General features: G+C 39.3%; 1 protein-coding gene across 1 annotated transcript in view; it reads right to left on the bottom strand.

Moving 5' to 3' along the window:
- The window catches only part of slc30a6 (solute carrier family 30 member 6), a 117,443-nt gene that overhangs the window by 28,395 nt on the left and 67,592 nt on the right, over nucleotides 1-21,456 (bottom strand). The window contains exons 7-13 of the mRNA XM_078405096.1: nucleotides 15,978-16,058; nucleotides 14,567-14,602; nucleotides 13,796-13,890; nucleotides 10,930-10,978; nucleotides 6,483-6,602; nucleotides 3,083-3,185; nucleotides 930-977 (exon numbers count right to left, since the gene is read on the bottom strand). Coding sequence (XP_078261222.1) covers nucleotides 930-977; nucleotides 3,083-3,185; nucleotides 6,483-6,602; nucleotides 10,930-10,978; nucleotides 13,796-13,890; nucleotides 14,567-14,602; nucleotides 15,978-16,058 — 532 coding nt within the window. The remainder of the gene's footprint in view (nucleotides 1-929; nucleotides 978-3,082; nucleotides 3,186-6,482; nucleotides 6,603-10,929; nucleotides 10,979-13,795; nucleotides 13,891-14,566; nucleotides 14,603-15,977; nucleotides 16,059-21,456) is intronic.

The following is a 21,456-nucleotide window of genomic DNA, read 5'->3' as shown; positions in this document are numbered from 1 at the left end:
GAAAACACTTAAACCAGCTGAAATTCAACAGCTTAGGGAATACAGTAACCTGAGAAAGAAATGTTTAAGAAACATTTAGATAGGTACATGGATAAGAGAGCTATGGAGGCATATGGGCCAAAAGCAGGTTCTAGTGTAGATGGAACATGTTGGTCGGTGTGGTTATGACTCCATTACTCTCTATGACTCTAACTCTGGATGCAGCCATTAACGTCTTCATCTTTTTACATTCATATTCAAAAACTTTCAGTCATCTGGCCCTGCCTCCTATGAGTGCACAAATAATCAAATTTGTTTTCTCAACTTGCACTCGTGGGAAGTCAAGTTAGATGCAAGTATATTCCAATCTGGGTGTAGGAAGGAACTGCAGATGCTTGTTTATACCAATGATAGACACAAAATGCTGGAGTAACTCAATAGGTTAGAAAGCATCTTGGAGAAAAGGATAGATGACTTTTCGGGTCAGAACACCATTTAGGTCTGAAGAAGGCGTCCAACCCGAAACGCCACATATTCCCTTTCTGCAGAGATGCTGCCTGACCCGCTGAGTTATTCATATCTGAGTGATTGGGAACATCCCAAATTCTTTAATGTTGCAATAAAAACAGATGGATCTGTGATTTAGTTAAAATGAAAATTTAGCCACTATGAATGCCTTCCAGTTTAATGTATCTGGGTATAAGAAAATAACTGCAGATGCTGGTACAAATCGATTTATTCACAAAATGCTGGAGTAACTCAGCAGGTCAGGCAGCATCTCGAGAGAGAAGGAATGGGTGACGTTTTGGGTCGAGACCCTTCTTCAGTATCTGAATGTATCTAGGTAAATGACTTGTGACATACAAGACAGAAAGGATTCAAACAGTGAATCAAACAAAGGAAGCTAATATATTATTGTTATTCTCAAGAACCTTTATTCCAATGCATACCTCTCTGAGAAGCTTGTCCAACTGCCCAATCACATGCGAAGGTGTTGTCTGCAAAAATAAATACCAGACGGGTCACAAATTGCACCATCTTTATGCAAAGAACAAACCTTTTCATGAAATTAACATCTGCCTTTCATCATTTTCAACCCCTTTCCTTGCTAACGGGACCTCACTTCCTGTAACAGAGTGATTTTTATACTGTACTCTTCATTGATAATCTAAAAACTGATTCCATCAACAACTTAGTGTCATAAAGACACAACATGCTGGATAACTCAGCAGATCAGGCAACATCTCTGGAGAACACGGATAGGTGGTGTATTGAGTCGGGACCCTTCTTCAGACTGATTGTGGTGTAGGGGAAGGGGGGTAGAGAAAGTGGAGCAAGTAATAGATGGATACAGGTGAGGAGGTTTTTGATAGACAGATGGTTGGACAAAGGGGAGAGAGGAGAAAGGAATGTGTGAGTCATAAAGGGGTACAGTGCGGAAACAGGCCCTTCGGCCCAACTTGCCCACATCGACCAACATATCCCATCTACACTAGTCCCACCTGTCTGTGTTTGGTCCACATCCCTCCAAACCTGTCCCATCCATGTACCTGTCTAACTGTTTCTTAAATATTGGGATAGTCCCTGCCTCAACTACCTCCTATGGCATCCTGTTCCATACACCATACACCCTCCACCCTTTGTGTGAAAAAGTTACCCCTCAGATTCCTATTAAATCTTTTCCCCATCACTTTAAACCTATGTCCTCTGGTCCTCGATTTATCTACACTGGGCAAGAGATCTACCCAACCTACTCCTCTCATGATTTTATACACCTCTATAAGATCACCCCTCATCTCCTGCACTCCAAGGAATAGAGTCCCATCCTACTCAACCCTTCCGTATAGCTCAGACCCTCTAGCTCTGGCAACATCCTCGTAAATCTTCTCTGTACCCATTCCAGCTTGACATCTTATAACATGGTGCCCAGAATTTAACACAATACTCACCAACGTCCTTATAACTGCAACTTCTGCAGTAGCATCCTCCCAACTTTTATACTCAATACTCTGACGGATGAAGGCCAATGTGCCAAAAGCTTATTTATCACCTGATCTACCTGTGACTCCACCTTCAAGGAACCATGCACCTGCCATCTTAGATCCCTCTACTTTACAATACTTCCCAGAGCCCTACCATTCATTCTGTAGGTCCTGCCCATATTAGACTTCCCAAAATGCAACACCTCGCATTCCTCTGTATTAAATTCCATCAACCATTCCTCAACCCAGTTGGCCAATCGATCAAGATCCTGCTGCAATTTTTCACAACCATCTTCACTACCTGCAAAATCACCCACTTTTGTATCATCAGCAAACTTGCTAATCTTGCCATGTATGTTCTCATCCAAATCATTGATATAGATGAACCCTGAGACACACCGCTAGTCACAGTCCTCCAGTCCGAGAAGCAACCTTCCACCATCACCCTCTGCTTCCTTCCATGAAGCCAGTGTTCTATCCATTCAGCTATCTCTCCTTAGATCCCTTGCGATCTAACTTTCCAGAGCAGCCTACCATGTGGAACCTTGTCGAATGCTTTGCTGAAGTCCTTATATACCTACAGCTCTGCCCGCATCAACCTTTTTGCTCACGTCTTCAAAAAACTCAATTAGATTCGTGAGACACGACCTCCCACTGACTATCCCCAGCCCATGTCCATCTAAATGCATGAATGTTTGAGACAAAAGGATTGAGGAGTTATGAATGGTGAAGCTAAAGGAAAGAATGTAGGTGGAAGGGGAGGGGCCCAACAGGTGCGAGTCCAGTTGGGGCATCGGGGAGAGAGGGGTGCAAAAAAAAGGGGGGGTAGGCTATATTTAAAATTGGAGAATTTGATGTTCATACAGTTGGATTGTAAGCCACCCAAGAGGAATTGTTTATGCATGTTATAAAATGCCAAATATTCTCCCATGATGCAAGAGGACCAAAGTATACAAATCATACAATATTAAAATTTGACACACTCAATCATGTGTCAATCATATGATTCTTTTGAAAATAAATTATGTTTTATTCTACACAATTCTAGCAAGAACTTAATTTATTGCTAATCAGATATATTTTCTTTTATTTGGTTGGACATTTGATATGAGATCGCCTACCTGAAGTAGCACCTTTCCACTGTAGACACTCATTGGATACATGGTGCCAAATGTCATAACTGCGATAGCTATAGCTGAAGCTGTATCCACAGCAAAATAATTACTGGGAATGGAGGAGAAAAATAGTTGGTGAGTTAAGGTTAATGATATAGACTTTATTTTTTTTAGTTTAAAGATACAGCGTGGAAACAGGCCTATCAGTTCACCGAGTCCATGATGAGTCCATCAATCCCCCGTACACTAGTTCCATGTTATCCCACATTTGCATCCCACACACTACGGGCAATTTACAGAGGCCAATCAACCTACAAACATGTACATCTTTGGAATCTGGGAGGAAACGTGCGGCACAGGGAAAACAGACAAACTCCGCACAGACTGCACCCGTAGTCTGGATCGAGCCCGGGCCTCTGGTGCTGTGAAGCAGCCACTGTGCTACACTTCCTATTTCTTGTTAAAAGGAGTTAACTATTTGCATCTATATAGCACATTTAACATGATTCTTCAGGTAAGGAGAAAGCAGATACAGACCACAAAGGATACAATTGAAAGTTTGTCTGAATGATGGGTGACAAGAGTGTTTTAAATGTGGACACAGAAATGAAGAGGCAAAGAGGTTTAAGAAAGGAATTTCTTTATGTAAGATAAAGATAGCTGACAGCACACAAGGTCACATGCCGGAGGTCATGGCTATTAGATAAAATTAAAGCAGGTAAAAGCTAGTTATTCTGATTTCAGGAATTTAGAAAATGGTTTAGCATGACCAGGTCTGGCTCCATAGAAATTCAAAATTTATATAAACCGTTATATGTGAAATCAATTTGGGCACAATTAACTTAATATCAGTAACTTAGATGAAAGTAACATTAGAAAAATATTATTTATATATACCATTATATAAATTATTTCAATTTTGGAACAAATAACAATATTAATAACTTAGATAAAGGTAAAATTAAGAAGTATGCAGATTGAACGGTAAAGTGCCAAATGGCCATTATCGCATCTAAAGAAGAGTTGATGCAGTTTGATACAAAAAAAGTAGAATGGTCACCTTCAAACATGAATGGGGCTGAACAGCAAAATAGAGCTAGGATATAGGTGAACAAAATTTTAAGATTAAGATTAAGAGGTTAAGATTAAGAATATTAGTGAAATTTCAACAGGGCATTGGAATTTATTTCAACAAGATATCTGAACATATTTTTAAAAGTAATGAATGTAAAAACATTGAAGTAATGTTAAACTTACATAAACAGGACCATGCACAATTCTCACCACCTGACAATCAAAAGTGGAATTGGGGAAACTACCAAAACATGGATAGTACCATAACTCAGAAACTACTACAAACAAGAAAGCGAAGAGGTGGGGGATTTTTTTTGAAGAAAAGAAAAGGCCAGAGGTGTCATGATAAGAGATCTTTAAAATATGACCAATGGAAAAGCAGAGGTTTCCTCCCATGTGTAAAACAAAACTAGGAGTTGCGCATACAAGCTACTTATAAATCCATAAAGAAAATAAGAAGAGTCTTTAGAAAGTGGAATTTACTTCCCTTGGTAGATAAGATCCTTTTAAAGGAAACTAGATTAGTTAAACAGAAAATAGAATGGAAAGATAATGCTGAAAGGCTGAGATGGAGTACAAGGATTGGATGAAGACACACGATTAAACTCCATCACACTCATTATTTTCAAAGCCCAATTTCTGTATTTTACATTCAAAGCGCTGTAGAACAAAAGGACATACTGAGGATGAGTAAAGATACAAAGAAAATTATAAAATGGACCAAAGATTTATGATCTAAGATTACAGTGTTAATATAGGTCAGGGAGGATCGAAGATTTAAGATTCAGGATTTAAGATCTATGAAAGCAGCAGCATAGTTTGAATAAGTCGATGGAGAGTGGGGAACATGAAAACCTTGGAGAAATTGGCAACAAATAGTCCTGGTTTTGGAGAGATTGACGTTGGAAAGGTGGTGGAGAACAGCAGACTGAACAGTTACTGTGAATGACTGGGTTTGAGAATCTGTTGAGCTCAAGATATTGTAGTTTTATACTGATTGATTTTCTGTTATGCAAAAGGATGCAGTTTAGTTAAGAAAATCTGATTTAATTATAATGCCAGTTGAGCAGATTCACAACACATCTGTGAGATTGAGAAGAATGGAGTTAGAACTGGATGCTGTCAACAAAAACAAAAAAAACAGGCAACTGTTGGGTCACCATTGCTGGGTTAAAATCCCAGAACTTTCTCCCTGACAGAAATGCAACGGTTCAAGAAGGCAACTTCTCAAGGGCAATTATTGACGAGCAATTAAACACTAATTCAACCTGTGAAGTCCACATCCTTCGAATAAAAAATAAGGCAATTACTTCATGCTTACAGATTCCTTCTTTGAAATATGACCAGAGGTTGTATAAAAACTAGGAAATAGGCAAGGGAAACGTTGCAGTCAAAAAGGTTGGCAGAAAAGAAATTTATGCTCAAATGGACGTTTAGGTTTAGTTTATTATTGTTGCATGTACCGAGGTACAGTTTCTTCCCAGCTGTTATCAGGCAACTGAACCATCCTACCACAACTAGAGAGCACTGCTGAACTACTATCGACCTCTTTGGTGACCCTCGGGCTACCTTTGATCGGACTTTGCTGGCTTTACCTTGTACTAAACGTTATTCCCTTATCATTTATTTATACTCTGTAAATGGCTCGATTGTAATCATGTATTGTCTTTCTGCTGACTGATTGCATGCTATCCAGTCAATGAAAAGACTATACATGATTACAATCAAGCCCTTAAAAGTGTACAGATACAGGATAAAGGGTATAACATTTAGTGCAAGATAAAGTCCAGTAAAGTCCATTGAAGATAGTTCAAAGGTCTCCAATGAAGTAGATGGGAGGTCAGGACTGCATTCTAGCTGGTGAGAGGACTGTTCAGTTGCCGGATAATGACTGGGAAGAAATTGTCCCTGAATCTGGAGATATGCCTTTTCAAGTTTCTGTACCTGTTGCCTGATGGGAGAGGGGAGAAGAGGGAATGGCGGGGGCGGGGGGGGGGGGGGGTGAGACTGGTCCTTGATTATGCTGGTGGCTTTGATGAGGCAATGTGAAGTGTAAATGGGGTAAATGGAAAGGAGTTTGGTTTGCGTGATGGTCTGGGCTGTGTCCACATGGTGTAGGAAAAGACAAAAGCAGGGGTGTGTGGTGAGACATTGAAAGAGACACACTAAGAATAACTTAATTAATTCTGCAGAGAAGGGAAATCACAGGTGAGGTTTGTTGTTTCCATGAGCAATTTCAAAAAATTTAGATTTGTTAACCGCATTTTCTGTCTGGTTTTCAAATGTGTCATAGTTTAATGGTAATGCAGAACATGTAATGTACACCACTTACTTTATTTCAATCAACATGTAGGTGATGCAAAGTGCCAATGCTCCTGCAAGGTCAATTAGGACAAATGGGTTCATACGAGGAAGCAAAATGCTGCTTAGACTTGGAATTATTCCACATAAGCTGAAAGTGAAATATAAATAAGATTTTCAGAAATAGTTATTTTCTGAAACTATTTCATAGTCTTCATAAGTATAATACCATCATTTAATTTATTGACTAACAACATTATGGATACAAAATTTGATGTTATCATTATAACAACACTTTTTAGAACATAGAACAGTACAGCATAAGAAGGGCCCTTCGGCCCACAATGTTTGTCCTGAACATGATGCCAAGTTAAACTGATCTCATCTGCCTGTACATGATCGAAAACTTCAAAACTTTAGAAGTTATCCTTGTTATCCCATCAATTAATACTAAGAACTGCTGTCCTGGCAGTTTTCATCAGGAGTTGTGGAAACATAGCCTGCAAGGAGATAACTTGGCAACTCTATTAATGTAGTGGAATGGTCAAAGTGAGCACAGACACAAGCAAAAAACAAAGTGCTGGAGAAACTCAATGGGTCAGGCAGGATCTGTGGAAGAAAATGTTCTGATGATGTTTTGGTCAGGACCCTTCTTGAGACTGAAGAAGGGACCTGAACTGAAGTGTCTACTGTCCTTTTCCCACCACAGATGCTGCTGCCTGACCTGCTGAGTTCCTCCAGCATTTTGTTTTTTTGCCTGATTCCAGATTAAGGCTTGTTATATCAATTTTGCCACACTGAGAATTTTTTGTATGCTGTTTAGAAAAATTTCTCACTTTCAGCATGAATAAATTGAAGAATCCACAGGCAGACAAATTGTTTTGTATATCACGACAAGACTTGGTAAAAGTAAGAACCATTTTAAAAATGGTTTGCAGCTCTATTTTGTCTGCCAATATTGTCTACACTAATTGTAATTTTTATTTGCAATGACTTTTTAAGGTTTTCAAACCACAAACAGTAAAGAATAAATGGATGGAAATAACTAACATTTGTGCAGCTGGCAAAAAAAAATGTCCATTTGCAAAACAACTCTCTCAAATCCACTCACATAATAAAATAGTGAATCCCTGGGTGTGATTGAGAAGCTGTAACCTGATCCAAGGTTGAAGATGATGTAATCATCTTCAAGAGTGAAGCTTTAGTGCTTTATAATTATCAGAGTTCAACGATGAAATTACAGCCCTGATGTTACTCCAGGGTATTTATTTTATGTATTAAACAATATGCTATACTGTATATTATACTATTCATATGTTCAAGTTTGCCCTTTCCCATAAAATGCAGGTGCCAATGTATCCTTGTTTTTAAAGCATGACATAAACATTAATAACGGCAAAACAATTTTAAATTTGGAGCTACAGTGTAAATATTTAGTTTAGTTTAGTTTATTGTCACAACCGAGGTACATGCGGTTTTTATTGTGTGCTATTCAGTCAGTGGAAAGACTCTACATGATTACAATCAAGCTGTCCAGTGTACATTTGATTGTGGAGGGGCCTCTGTGGTAGATGTTAATGTTAACTTTTATGTAGTTGTGTGACTTGTTGCTTTTTTCTGGTAAGACTGTATGGTAAATCAAATTTCACTGTACCTTAAATGGTACACGCGACAATAAAGGACCATTGAACCATTGAGGTACAGGAGAGAATCATGGTTAGCGCAAGACAAATTCCAGTAAAGTCCAATTCCAGATAGTCAGAGGGGCTCCAGAGTATGGATGGTAGGTCAGGACTGTTCTTTAGTTGATGATAGGATGGTTCAGCATACAGTGTAACTGTATTTACAGTTACCTGTATGTATACTTGCAGTTAACGTACATTAAACGAAGCTGGTGTGAAAGACACAGTTCCCCTGACTACAGGATTATTTTCTTGCCCACAAGGCGAGTTTGTGATTGCAACACAAACTTCTCAAATGTTTGATCTTTTGCAGGTGGTTTTGTGAAAGTGCAGTCCACTGGGACGCTGTGTGATCAGTGCTATGCCCCTACTCAACAAGGTTAATCTTTATCTAAATCACATCAATCTGTCCGATTGTGAGGAAAGAACAAATTAGAGCAACAATTACCCTTCAGCTACTTCAAAAACTTCTAATTTGGCATCTTGTAGTGAGATCAAGGTATTTAATTTAGGTTTTGAAGATGGCTTAAATTACACTCTTCCACACAATGATTTCTTTTGTGGTAATGGAGACTTTACATAAGGCTTCTAATGGCTGAAGAAACTCTGTTCAAATTACCTGCATTAGCAAAACCTACCTATCTTGATAACAGAGGACTGGAAAACTGCTTGTGTTCTATCATTGTTTAAAATGGGTGAAAGGGATAAATTGTGTAAATGCAAGCCAGTTGGTTTAATGTAAAGTGGGTAAATTATTTAAATCAATTCTGATGGACCATATAAATCTTCATTCGAAAGATAGAGATTAATCAAAGATAGTCATCGTGCATTTGATAATGGAAAGTCGGATCTCACACATTGATCGTGTTTTCTGAGGAGCTTGCAAGGAGGCCGATGCGGATGGTGGTTTGGATGTGATCTATATAGATTTTAAAATAGGTTTTTGATAACGTTTGTCATGAGAGGGTGGTCAAAAAACTATTCAATGCGGATTCAATAGTGAGAAAAACTGAACCCAACAATGGAGACAAATGGTAATATTTCATGGGCCTTCTTTTGAATGAAGTCCATCATAATATGAAGTACTCTGAACCTTGTTTTTGCAGTAAATGTTGAGGGTGGATTTAAAAGTAGGAGGCATAATAAACAAGCTTGCAGTGAGTGTGAAAAGTGGCTTTGTAGGTGAGGAAGAAAACTTTAGACTGTGGGAAGATTTGGTGGTCTGCTCAGCAGAGCAGAAATGTGGCAAATAGAATACAATCTGGGGAGATGTGGGGACATACAACTGATGTGGATAATCTGGGAAGATAACTAGGTTCTGAGGAACAGAGAAACTTTGGTGTGCATGTCCACAAATTTTCAGAGGCAGCGGGACATGATGATACAATGACATCCTTTTAGAGTGCATTCCTTTATTGACCAAGGCATGGAACATAACATTTGGAGGATAGACACAAAAAGCTGGAGTAACTCAGCAGGACATGCAGCATCTCTGGAGAGAAGGAATGGGTGACGTTTTGGGTCAAGACCCAAGAAGGTTTAAACCAGCATCTGCAGTTCCTTCTGGGGGTCCTGTTATAACTGTTTATGATAGGTATACAATGGGCCGAGTACTGTACATAGCTTAGATCACCACATTACAGAAAGGTGCATTTTCAATGGAGAAGTTGGAGAGGAGATTTACTGGACTGGAAAAAAAATGTAGCTATGAAGAAAGATTAAATGATTTATTTGAAACAAATAAGATAGATTGGCGACTTAAATGGTGGAGGACATCGATTTTAAGTAATTGATAGGAGGGAGGTAAGAAAACAAGTTTTCTCTCAGGGCTTGGTATGGCGTCTGAAATTTAAAAATAGCAAAAAATAAACTCCTGTAGGAACTCAGCGAGTCAAGCAGTAACTGTGGAGGGAAATGAACAGTGATGTTTTGGGTTGCGTGTTCGTTTCCATTCACAGATGCTGCTCGACCTGCTGAGATCTTCCAGCAGTTTGTTGCTCCAGATTTCAGCAACTGTAGTCTCCTGTGTCTACATTTTAAAAATAACTTGGATGTGCACGAGAGGAGCCGTGACCTAATGCTACAACGTACATTAGGCTGGGTTGCTCCGTTTAGATTTGCTCCGTCAGTGTTGCAAATCTTTGATTCTATCCATCAACTATGGTCATCAACTCTCAAATATAGTTGAAGTGCATAGAATCAAAGAGTCATACACGATGGAAACAGGCCCAGCTGTCCAACCTGCCCACACCAACCAACATGTCCCATCTGCACTAGTCCCACCTGCCTGTGTTTAGCCCTTATCCCTCTAGCCCTATCCTGTCCACCTGTCTGAATGTTTCTTAAACATTACGATAGTACCTGCCTTAACTACCACCTCTGGCAGTTTATTCCAAATACCCTCCACCCTTTGTGTAAAAAATGTTACCCCTCAGGTTCCTATTAAATCTTTCTACCCTCACTTTAAACCTATGTCCTCTAGTCCCCTACTCTGGGCAAGAGACTCTGTGTGTTTACCCGATCTATTGCTCTCACGATTTCGTAAGCTTCTATAAGATCACCCCTCATCCTCCTGTGCTTGACAACATATTTTCTATAAATTTGCACCCTAAACTGAACATAATACTCTAAATATACCCTCACCAACGTCTTAACTGCAACATGACCCCCCCCCCCAAATGTCTATACTCAATAGTGTTAGATAAACTCAAATCAAGCTGTACAGGTGATCAATATGTTTTTTAATATAGGGTCAATAACACATTGCCATAAGCAATATTTCTGATTCACTCTTACCTTCGGCTTAGATCCGCAACATGTTCCTGGAGCCAACTTGTACTGGCAGCTGCAACATAAGCAGGTAGCCCATTAGATTCTTTTCTTTCTTCTATTAATGTCCACAATAAAACTCTTCCAAGCACTGGTAGATTGTATCCATAAAACTGTGCTCTAGCTTTCATTGACAACACCTTTGCATTGTCTCCCAGTACTATGGAGGAATATTCCTCTGTTAACACTGTTCCTCTGTTACCATGAAATTACAGCGAATTGTGGACGCAGCCCAGACCACCACACAACGCAACCTTTCTTTCATTTACTCACGCTGCCTCTGTAAAGCCAGCAGCATTATCAAGGACGAGTTGCACCCTGGCCACTCCATCTTCTCCCCTCTGCCATCGGGCAAAAGGTATAGAAATGTGAAAAAGCACAACTCCAGATTCAGGGACAGTTTCTTCCCAGCTGTTATCAGGCAACTGAACCATCCTACCACAACTAGAGAGCAATCCTGAACTACTATCTACCTCATTGGGAACCCTCGGACCATCTTTGATCGGACTTTACTGGTTTTATCTTGCTCCAAACATTATTCCCTTATTATGTATTTGTACATTGTGAATGGCTCGATTGTGATCATGTGTTGTCTTTCCGTTGACTGGTTAGCACGCAACTAAAGTTTAAAAAATATTTTAGATGTCCAGCATCTGCAGGTTTAAATAAAAAGAATATGCTAGTTCCTCAACTGTGTACTGAGCTGTGGAAAGTAAATACTTCCAATGATATGCCTTTAATGTAAACTTGTGCCTTGTTTTTCATGAAAAATATTAACGTTTAAACTTTATAGAGTTCTACATCATAGAAACAGCCCCTTTGGCTAACCACGTCTGTGCTGACCACCATGCCCATCTATACTAATCCCCTGCTCTTTCAAGTACCTGTCAAGATGCCTTTTAAATGTTCTTACTGTTCCTGCATCCACCAGCACTTCTGGCAGCTTGTTCCAGAAACCAGCTATTCTTCAGGCCAAGGTACTCTTTTGTGCATTCATAAAGAATGAATGAGAATCAGTTGCTATGTGTCAATCATTAACAACAAGTTTAAAAAAGCTCATCTTTCAATATGTTCATTTGAAAATTGCTTGCAGTGTTGTTTTGGCTGTGCATATTTTATAACTGTTATTGGCAAAAAATAAGGAGCAACTATAATTCAAAGCACTGATCAGCCTGCTTATTTTTAAGATTATTACACTGTTTCGATTCCCTTTGCCAACTTTCATCAAATATCAATCTTCAGCTGTTCTCCAGGAGGTTTGCCAGAGGAGCCCCACGATGACTTTCACAATGGGGCTGCATCCGTCATTCACTCATTATTCTTCCCACAACAATCTCAGCAGAATTGTAAAGCAACGTCCGTCCTTTACAGTTACTGCAGAGCTTTTCGAATATGACAAGTGTTTGTTCTGTTATTCTGTGCTCCTTTTTCTTTTGAAAATTGCCACAAAATATAGTCGGGAGAGGAACAAATTATTAAAAAGTTATATTGCTATTATAAAAAGTTATGCAATTACAGAAAAGAATATTAATTTTAATAATTATACACCTTGTAATCATTTCTAAAAATTGATTCATCTTTGGATTTACTAAACATGCAGCTATTAAACAGTTTACATTAGCATAACAGCAACCATACAAAAATAAGTGCATTTACAATGTGGATGATACATAGACTGCTTGTGTATCCTGCAAATTTCCATCCTTTAAATGAGTAATTAAGCTATCCATTCAAATAAATGCTGAAAATGCTTTGAATTTTCAAAAGATGGCATTATATTTAATGTGTCATCTGGGAGAAAGTTTGTGTATATAAACAACAAAAACAATGGTATGAAATTTTTTTTACCATCAAGCTCCTTTAAAGATATGAATTGAATTTAAACAGCAAGTGCTATTGGTTCAACGAATACATACTGACAAGGAATGACAGGGAATTTAATTAATACTCTATAGATGAATTGGAAATTTTGATTAATTGGAAAATGCAAACATTTGCTGATTTAGCTCCCTTAGTTAAACACAAAGTGCTCAGCAGATCAGGTAGCATTTGTGAAGGGCATGGACTGACATTGTTTCAGATCAGGGCCCTTCTTCAGTCTGAAGAGGGGCGCTCACCAGAAACCCTGTGTTGTGTTTAGCTCAGGATTCCAACATCTGCAGTCTCTTGTAGTTCACTTGGTTACCGAGGCCAAGATTCTGTTTTAACCAATTTCCGTATCTGGCAGCAAGTTAAGAAGTGAAAAGATTGTTGGGGGAGGGGAGAAATGGTGCATGGTGCGGGTGGGGTTAAGGGGAGAGGTGATGCAGCGGGCTGTTGGGGTAACATATTCTGACAAGCAGATCATTCTGTCGGGGATCCTTAACATATTAAAAAATATCTGATTGAAATATAAATAGAACATGATGGAGAGGAGGCAATTCTGGAGAGGGAAATAGGAGGTAACTTTTCAATTTGATGTCCTTTCATCAGAGCACAAAAAATACATACTAGAAAATGTGCTCTACAGGAAAGTTCTGATGAAAAAACAGTCTGAAGCATAAACTTTGTTGATCTATCCATTAATAACACCTGACCTGCTAAGTATTGCTAGTATTTTTCTGCTTTTATGATAGAATGCAGAACATCTTTAGTGAACATTGTGCAATCAAGACAAGAAAGCACCAAATATTTTAGCTATGAAGTAAATGTGATAACAGTCTGCAAAGAAATATAACACCACTATATCATATTGTAGACAGTAATGTCTAGGTCACTTGGAAATTTCTACAATATTGAGGCCAGCATAGGAACTGCTTTCATACTGTGGCCACCTTACAGTCCCTCAACATACCTTCAGAAACGTAAGTTAAAGACCTGTTCTTCAAAGACAGCATGGTAAGTAAATTGAAGAACAGGGCCACAAAGGTGCCAACAAGGAGACGTCCCCTGTAGAATAGAGTTTTTAGGCAAATTATGGAAAGTAAATGAATTTTAATAATGACATACTGAGTAATCATTTCTAAAAAATGGTTCATCTTTGGGTTTACTAAACATGTAACTATTAAACAGTTCAATACATTAAATTAACAGCAACCCTATACAAATAAGTGCATTTGGAATGTTTTTAAAAACAAAATAGAAAATGCTGGAAGTACTCACTAGGTCAGGCAACAACTGTGGAGAGAGAAACAAAATTAATGTTTTGGTCAATGCCTTTCACCGTTCATTCTCCCCAAAGATGCTGGTTGACCTGATGAGTATTTCCAGTACGTGTTGTATTTTGCTATTCAATATCACAATACTGATGTCATAGAAACATTTTATCATTCATAGACAAAAACATATCTGCTAACAAATACGACCAAGCTGTGGGCATGGTGTCCTGTTCCATATAAAACTCAACAGAACATGGAACAGAAAGCTTTCCACTTTATCCTTTGTTACTAAATAACGAGTTATTTGAAAAGAATCATACTAATCTTGTCAAGATTCAAAACGTATTAATTTTCCTTACGATGAGACTGACGCATACTGTTCCCAAATTAACAATTGGACTTACTAAAAAAATAATTTTAAGGTCAAAAGAACAATTTTATACTTGTAGAACTAAAAATAAGCTTACGTATGAATCTCAGGCTGTTCCATAAATCGTTCCACACTGTACAAAAAGAAACCCAAGAAATGAAATCACTCCACTGCTAAAAATTGTAAAGGCAATAGTTTTTTCAATTGGTAAAGATATGAGAAAGAAAATTGAATTTTAGAAGAATATTTACTACCAATATTAATTTGTTATTTTTATCAACAGTAATAATGTATATATTTAAAATTCAAAATCCTAACTTTCAGCAAAGAAAAAACTTTTGGGGGGAACTCAAAGGGTCAAACAGCATCTGTGGAGGCAAAGAGATAGTCTTTTCAGATTGGGACTCTGTATTATGAGTGAGAGTTCAAAGGAGTGAAAGCCAGTACAATGAGGTACGAGGGATGGGTTAGGCAGGGATTGGCCGGCAATAGATAGAAACAGGTGAGGAGGGAGATGACAGGTAGGTGGAAGGGCTGGAGTAACACAGCGAGTAACACAGCGAGTCAGGCAGCATCTCTGGAAAACGTGGATAGGTGATGTTTCTGGTTGGGTCCATTCTTCAAAAAAAAAACACAAATCCAGCATCTGCAGTCCCTTGTTTCTACATAAAAAATGGCAATTCTAATTATTTTGGGTCAAGAAAGAGGAATTAGATTGGAATATTTTGAAGGGATGAAGAGAAGGAAAGAAAACTTTTAACTAAAAATATTAAAATTGTTCTCCCACTACACTAGGACATTCGGCGAAGTTACCTGCATTGCTCGTGAGTATGTTTTGGAGAAAGAAATCTAAATGCAAGGTGAAAATTTGAGGAGCAGGAAGAAAAAGGTATGCAATCCATTGGACGATTGGACTTCAAGACATTTGTTTAAATTGTCACGGTCACCTTGTATTTTCAGATAAGATATGTTTACGATATTTGGATATACATATTTTATCCTCATCTCATTCTGACTGATTGAGGAAGAATCATGGTACTTGAATCTCATGGTCAGTAAGATTTGACATACTTGATTATTTATAGATTTAAAAACCACAACATCTCACATTTCAATTCTTCACAATGAAAAATCTTCAAGAAATAACAGAAAATAATTCAGAAAATTAACTTTAGAAAACTGCAATGTCAATAATGGACGATAAATTGAATTTCTGTGTTTTACATTTTACTAAATATTTGGTTTGGGTTAGACTTATCAATTATATTAATCTGAACAGAGGTTAAAGAAGCAATAATGCATAATCAAAATGCACTACATCACCAATGCCCATTTATTGGCTCAATTCTAAAATACTCAAATTCCCTAATTATTGCTTCAAGGCTGAAAGGAACAATTGTGTTTATTGCATTGTAAAATATTGATTAGCCTAATGCGTGTCAGAGAAGGATAAATTTTCATGGTAAAATGTTACGTGTCAATCAAATGAAAAAGACCCACATTCCTACCTTTCTTTGAGTATAAAGAGAGCCCCGAGCTGTGCCAGGACGGTGGCAGCAAACACTGCTAATACTTCAAACCTCTCAAACCTGAAATTTAAGCATCAGGCAGGAAAACAAGTGTCACAATTGTAAAACAATCCATGCATGATTCTCAGTAATGTAGCATCTACTCTGCACAGAGTGGAGAGGAGTGCGGGACAGAATTAAAATTGCCCAAGTGCCCATCCTGCTAGGCATCTCCAATACTTCAGTCTGCTATCATCTCCAATATTGTTGTTCGTAAAATCAGTCCAAAAAAAAATGTCACCTCCCAATGATAAATCTTCAGAATTTCAGCAAACCAGACTATTATGGGCAGCACATTGGCACAGCTGGTAGAGCTGCTGTCTTACAGAGCTAGTGTGAACGGGTGATCAATTTTTGGCATGAACTTGGGGGACCGAAGAGCCTGTTTCCATGCTGTATCTCTAAAAAGAAAACTAATGTTTCCAGATTTCAACTACCGAATGTAAACCTTTGACACTAGTTTTATGTATCCCACTTTCGCATCCACTCCCTACATGAGGGACAATTTACAGAGGGGAATTCATCTACAATCCTGCACACCTTGGAATCGGGGAGAAAACCCACAACCTCATAGGGAAAACGGGCAAATTCCACACAAATAGCACCCTAAGTCCAGGATCGAACCAGGGTTTCTGAGCTGTACCTGCTGCACCACTGTAATTTTCAATAAATTAGCCCGAAAATAAATTGTTGAAACATTCAAAATCGCACATTATACATTGTTAAATCTAGATGTTTTAAGGTGACCAAGAAAATATAATGAAAATGCACCAATCTGTATTACTGCTGTTGCGATGACATCTTCAAGTTCCTTGATGTAAATATCACTAATAATTTGTACTGGTCGAAACACATTGATTCTACAACCAAGATAACACAATAATGCCTCTACTTTGTCAGAAGATAAGGAAATCCAGCATATCTCCAATAATTCTTCCCAATTTCCACAGATGCACCATAGAAAGCAACCTATGTGGATGCAATACAGCTTAGTTTAGCAATTGCTCTGCCAAGACAACAAGAAAATTGCAGAGTTGTGAACGCAGCCAGTCCCCTTACACAGACCAGTCACCTCCCCATCAATTCCATCTGCATTTCAGTCTCAGAAAAGCAGCCAACACAACCAAGGGCCGTTCACAGTATGGTCATTCCCTGTTTCAACCAGGCAGAAGATGCAAAAGCTTCAAAGCACTACCATCAGATTCACAAAACAACTTCCTCCCTTTTTATTTGACTCTTATCAGAGACAGAAACATTTAAAACAATCAAAATATATTTAAATTGATAAAAAGGTAAAGGACCTTTCCGTCCTGGGTCTCCTCCATGGCCAGAGTGAGACCACATACAATCTGGAGGACCAGCACCTCATATTCTGTTTGGGTAGCTTACACCCCAACACTATGAAGATTGTGTTCTCCAATTTTAGGGAACTAAACAACTACACCCCCTCCCTTTCCCCCCTATGTCACTAGGATGCACGCCCATTTCTCCCACAATCCTGGCGCATCCCTCTTATTCTCCTTCCACCTATATCCCTTCCTCTTCACATTTTGCACATCTTCTCTCCTGATCGCACAGCCTTTTATCTTCTTCCATCTTTGGCCTTTGTCCACTCAGCCCTCCCCCTCCTCTTCTGCATCCACCTATCTTGCACTTGGCAAGCTTTGTTCCATCCTCCCACTCCCTTCCCGTTTTCTCACATCCTGACAACCAGTTTGAAGAAGGGACCCGATCCAAGAAGTTTCACCTATCCAAGTTCTCCATTGATACTGCCTGGTCCGCCGAGTTACTCCAGCAATTTGTGTAATTTTATAAACCAGTATCTGCAGTTTCTTGTGTCTAAATGCATTTAAAACCCATTTAACTGATATGTTACTGTTTTAATTGAGTGAAATAAAGAAAAATCCCCACTTCCTTTTTCAATCCTGATCAATGACCCCATTTGTTTGAATGGGGCTGTAATATATGATGCAGCCAAAGTTGGTTAAGCCAAGGCTGCCGATATGCAGTGTATCTGGTTCTTCAGCTCCTCACCACTGAGCACCAAATGCAGAAGCGGAATGGTGCCATGGTGCTTTATTTGTCACATGTGCAACTGCACAATGAAATTGTACATGTGGGCGCTGCCATGTTTTGGCGTCACTTTCAAAGTCCGGTCTGCCCATGCGCTCGGTCTACTGGCGCGGCTCCCAATCCAGGTAAGCCTCAGGCTCCTGCAGGGCCTTCCTTTGTCTCTTTTGACCGGATTGGCCTGAAAACCGACATCCCTCTCCTCACTCGGTCATGTTTGTGTCCTGGGGGCACCTCCTGCAACTAACTTTGAAGGTGCTCGACGCAATACCCTGGTTCACCCTCCCACCTGCCCTTTCTCCTCTTGTCCAATGTGTCCAGCAGCTCCCTCCCAGTACTATGGGATATCCAGAGGACCAAACCGTCTGGTCTTCTGGACGGGTTCATGGTTCCGCGGTCCACCGAGCTTTTGGGCAGGTTCCTGGCTCCATGGTCTGCTAAGACTTCGGGACATCCAAGTGGGCACCGCGCCCACGGTGCCTTAGGGAACGCTTCTGCCGCGCATCACCTCGGGAAGGCCTCAGTTACAGTGAGCTGAGGGGCCGGGTACACTTCTTATCTGGATCCTCAGTGCCGAGCAGCTGTAGAGAGTGAGGTCAGGTGTGCTAATCTCAACCCTTCAAGTGTATTGCCGAATTCCATTCTGCAATGTGCAGGGAGGAAAAGCAGGAAAGTAAAATAGGATAGACGTAAGGAACTGCAGATGCAGGAATTTTGAGTAATAAACCACAGTGTTGGAGTATCTGTGGGTCAGGCAGCATCTGACCTGTTTAGTTACTCCAGCACTGTGTCTTTTACTCAAGCCATTGGCAGTTTAGACCACAAGACCACAGATATAAGAACAGAATTAAGCCATTTGGCCCTTCAATGCAACTCCCCCATTCAGTCATGGCTGATCTATTTTTCCCTCTCTACCCATCTTCCGGCCTTCTCCCCATAACCTTTGACCCCTTACTGATCAAGAGCCTATCAATCTCCGGTTCAAAAATACCCAATGTTTTGGCCACCACCCCTGTCTGTGGCAATTAATTCCACACATTTGCCACCCTCTGGCTAATGTGTTTACCACTGAACCACCAGCAAAATGAATAGAATGTTTTAAGCGATTCATTTTAAATGGGGAGAAAAGCTTTTGGCTCTCCCACTTTATATACTGAAAACAAAGTAAAATGACATAAAACCAATAGTTAATGAGAACGCAAATTACAGCTCCTGTACAAAGGGATTCCTTATGCAAGCGAAAGGGATGGTCATGTAAAACAAGCTATCAATCTCAAAAAGCATGCCAATTTTTAAAAACATTTTCTTCCCATTACAGGCTTGGCTTTCAGTTAATACTCACTAGAACAAAAATATTTTTAGTTTATACAATGTTGTCTCCATTTTGTCTGGATAACAGAAGTTCAAGTACAGGAATGTGATAAGCATTGATCTTTTTTGACATAATTTGCTTTTGTTAACAATAAGATTTTGGGATTATCTAGTAGAGCACTGAAGCAAGTTGGTTCTTGCATTTAACCAGGGAGCTGCTAATATGGGCATACATTGTTTAAGAATATATTTTTAAATTGCTTGGTAAACTGCAGATTGAAATTAAGCTGCTGCATTTCTTTCTCATGGTAGTCAACTGAATTCTGCTCTGTGTGGGTGATACAGAGGTGTGGTTGGTAGAGTTAGAGACCTGGGTTCAGTCCTGACCTCAGAAACTACCTGTGTAGAGTTTGTATGTTCGGATCTGGAAAGTTTGGTTAAAAGCAGAGGCTGGATTGACTGAGTCTTTTTTTCCCTGGAGTGTAGGAGGCAGAGGGGAGACATTACAGATACATATAAAAATCATGAGCGAATAAATAAGGTGAGTAGACACAATCTTTTTCCTAGAGTAGGGGAGTCTAAAAGTAGAGGTCTATGTTTAAGATGAGAGGGGAAAACTTTAAGAGGATCAACGTTTTCATACAGAGAGTGGAATGTATTTGGAATGAGCTGCCACAGGAAGTGGCCGTTGTGGGTAAAATTACAACTGAAAAGATACTTAAACACGGACATGGATATGAAAGGTTTGGAGGATATGAGCCAAGCAAAGGCAAATGGGACTAGCTTCTTTAGGCAACTTGCTCGGCATGGATGAGTTGGGGGTTGAAGGGTCTCATCCGGTGTGGTATAGCTCTATGACGCAGATCCTGTTGCCTCTACTCTTGGGCAGTGATTTATAAATCCTGACCATTCTTTTTTTTTAACCGGTTCATCTTCCTTGGGAAGGCCACAACGTGCTGGAGTAGTGCTGCAGCAGGTCAGAACATGGATAGATGACGTTTCTGGTCGAGACTATTCTTCAGACTGTCTCCTTTGTGTCATTTTATGTATTAACCAGCAACTGTAGTACTTTGTTTCTCCATCTTCCTTGGGACTCTTCTAATAAATCTTTCCGGTACCCAAACCTGAACTCTCACATTCTTTCTAATAGACATACATTGATGCAAAGTTGTGACCTAACTATTTGATCAAGTTTGTATTTTGTTTGGTAGGGTGGTGAAGAAGGCATTTGGCATGTTTGCCCTCTTCGGTTAATTTATTGAGTACAGGGACACCATGTTATGGTTTTTCCAAACATTGTTTGCATAGTTGTTTGGTTTTGTATTCAATGCCTCTTTTTATGCACCCCAGTATTCCATTTGTATAAGAAAATAACTGCAGATGCTGGTACAAATCGAAGGTATTTATTCACAAAATGCTGGAGTAACTCAGCAGGTCAGGCAGCATCTCGGGAGAGAAGGAATGGGTGACGTTTCGGGTCGAGACCCTTCTTCAGACCCTTCTCCAGTATTCCATTTGCTTCATGACTTTCTAAGTGCCCTTCCACTCTGAGCTCACACACATGTACAGTGCATTCATAAAGTATACAGACCCCTTCATTTTTCCACATTTTGTTACGTTAGAGCTTTATTTTAAAATGGATTAAAAAATTTAAAAAATCATCAATGTACACACAATACCCCAGAATGAACAAGCAAAAACAGGTGTTTAGAAATTTTTGCAAAGTAATTAAAAAGAAATAACTGAAATATCACATTTACGCAAGTATTCAGACCCTTTGCTATGACACTCAAAATTGAGCTTAGGTTCATCCTGTTTCCATTGATTATCCTTGAGATGTTTCTACAACTTGATTGGAGTCCACCAGTGGTAAATTAAATTGATTGGACATGATTTGGAAAGGCACACACCTGTCTATATAACGTTCCACAGTTGACAGTGCACGTAAGAGCAAAAACCAAGCCATGAAGATATTGTCTGGAGACCTCCGAGACAGGATTGTGTTGAGACACAGATCTGGGGAAGGGTATAAAACAAT

This window comes from Rhinoraja longicauda, chromosome 9, assembly GCF_053455715.1.
Source record: "Rhinoraja longicauda isolate Sanriku21f chromosome 9, sRhiLon1.1, whole genome shotgun sequence".
In the NCBI taxonomy this organism is placed as follows: Eukaryota; Metazoa; Chordata; class Chondrichthyes; order Rajiformes; family Arhynchobatidae; genus Rhinoraja; species Rhinoraja longicauda.
This window is presented reverse-complemented; position numbering and strand designations above follow the sequence as displayed.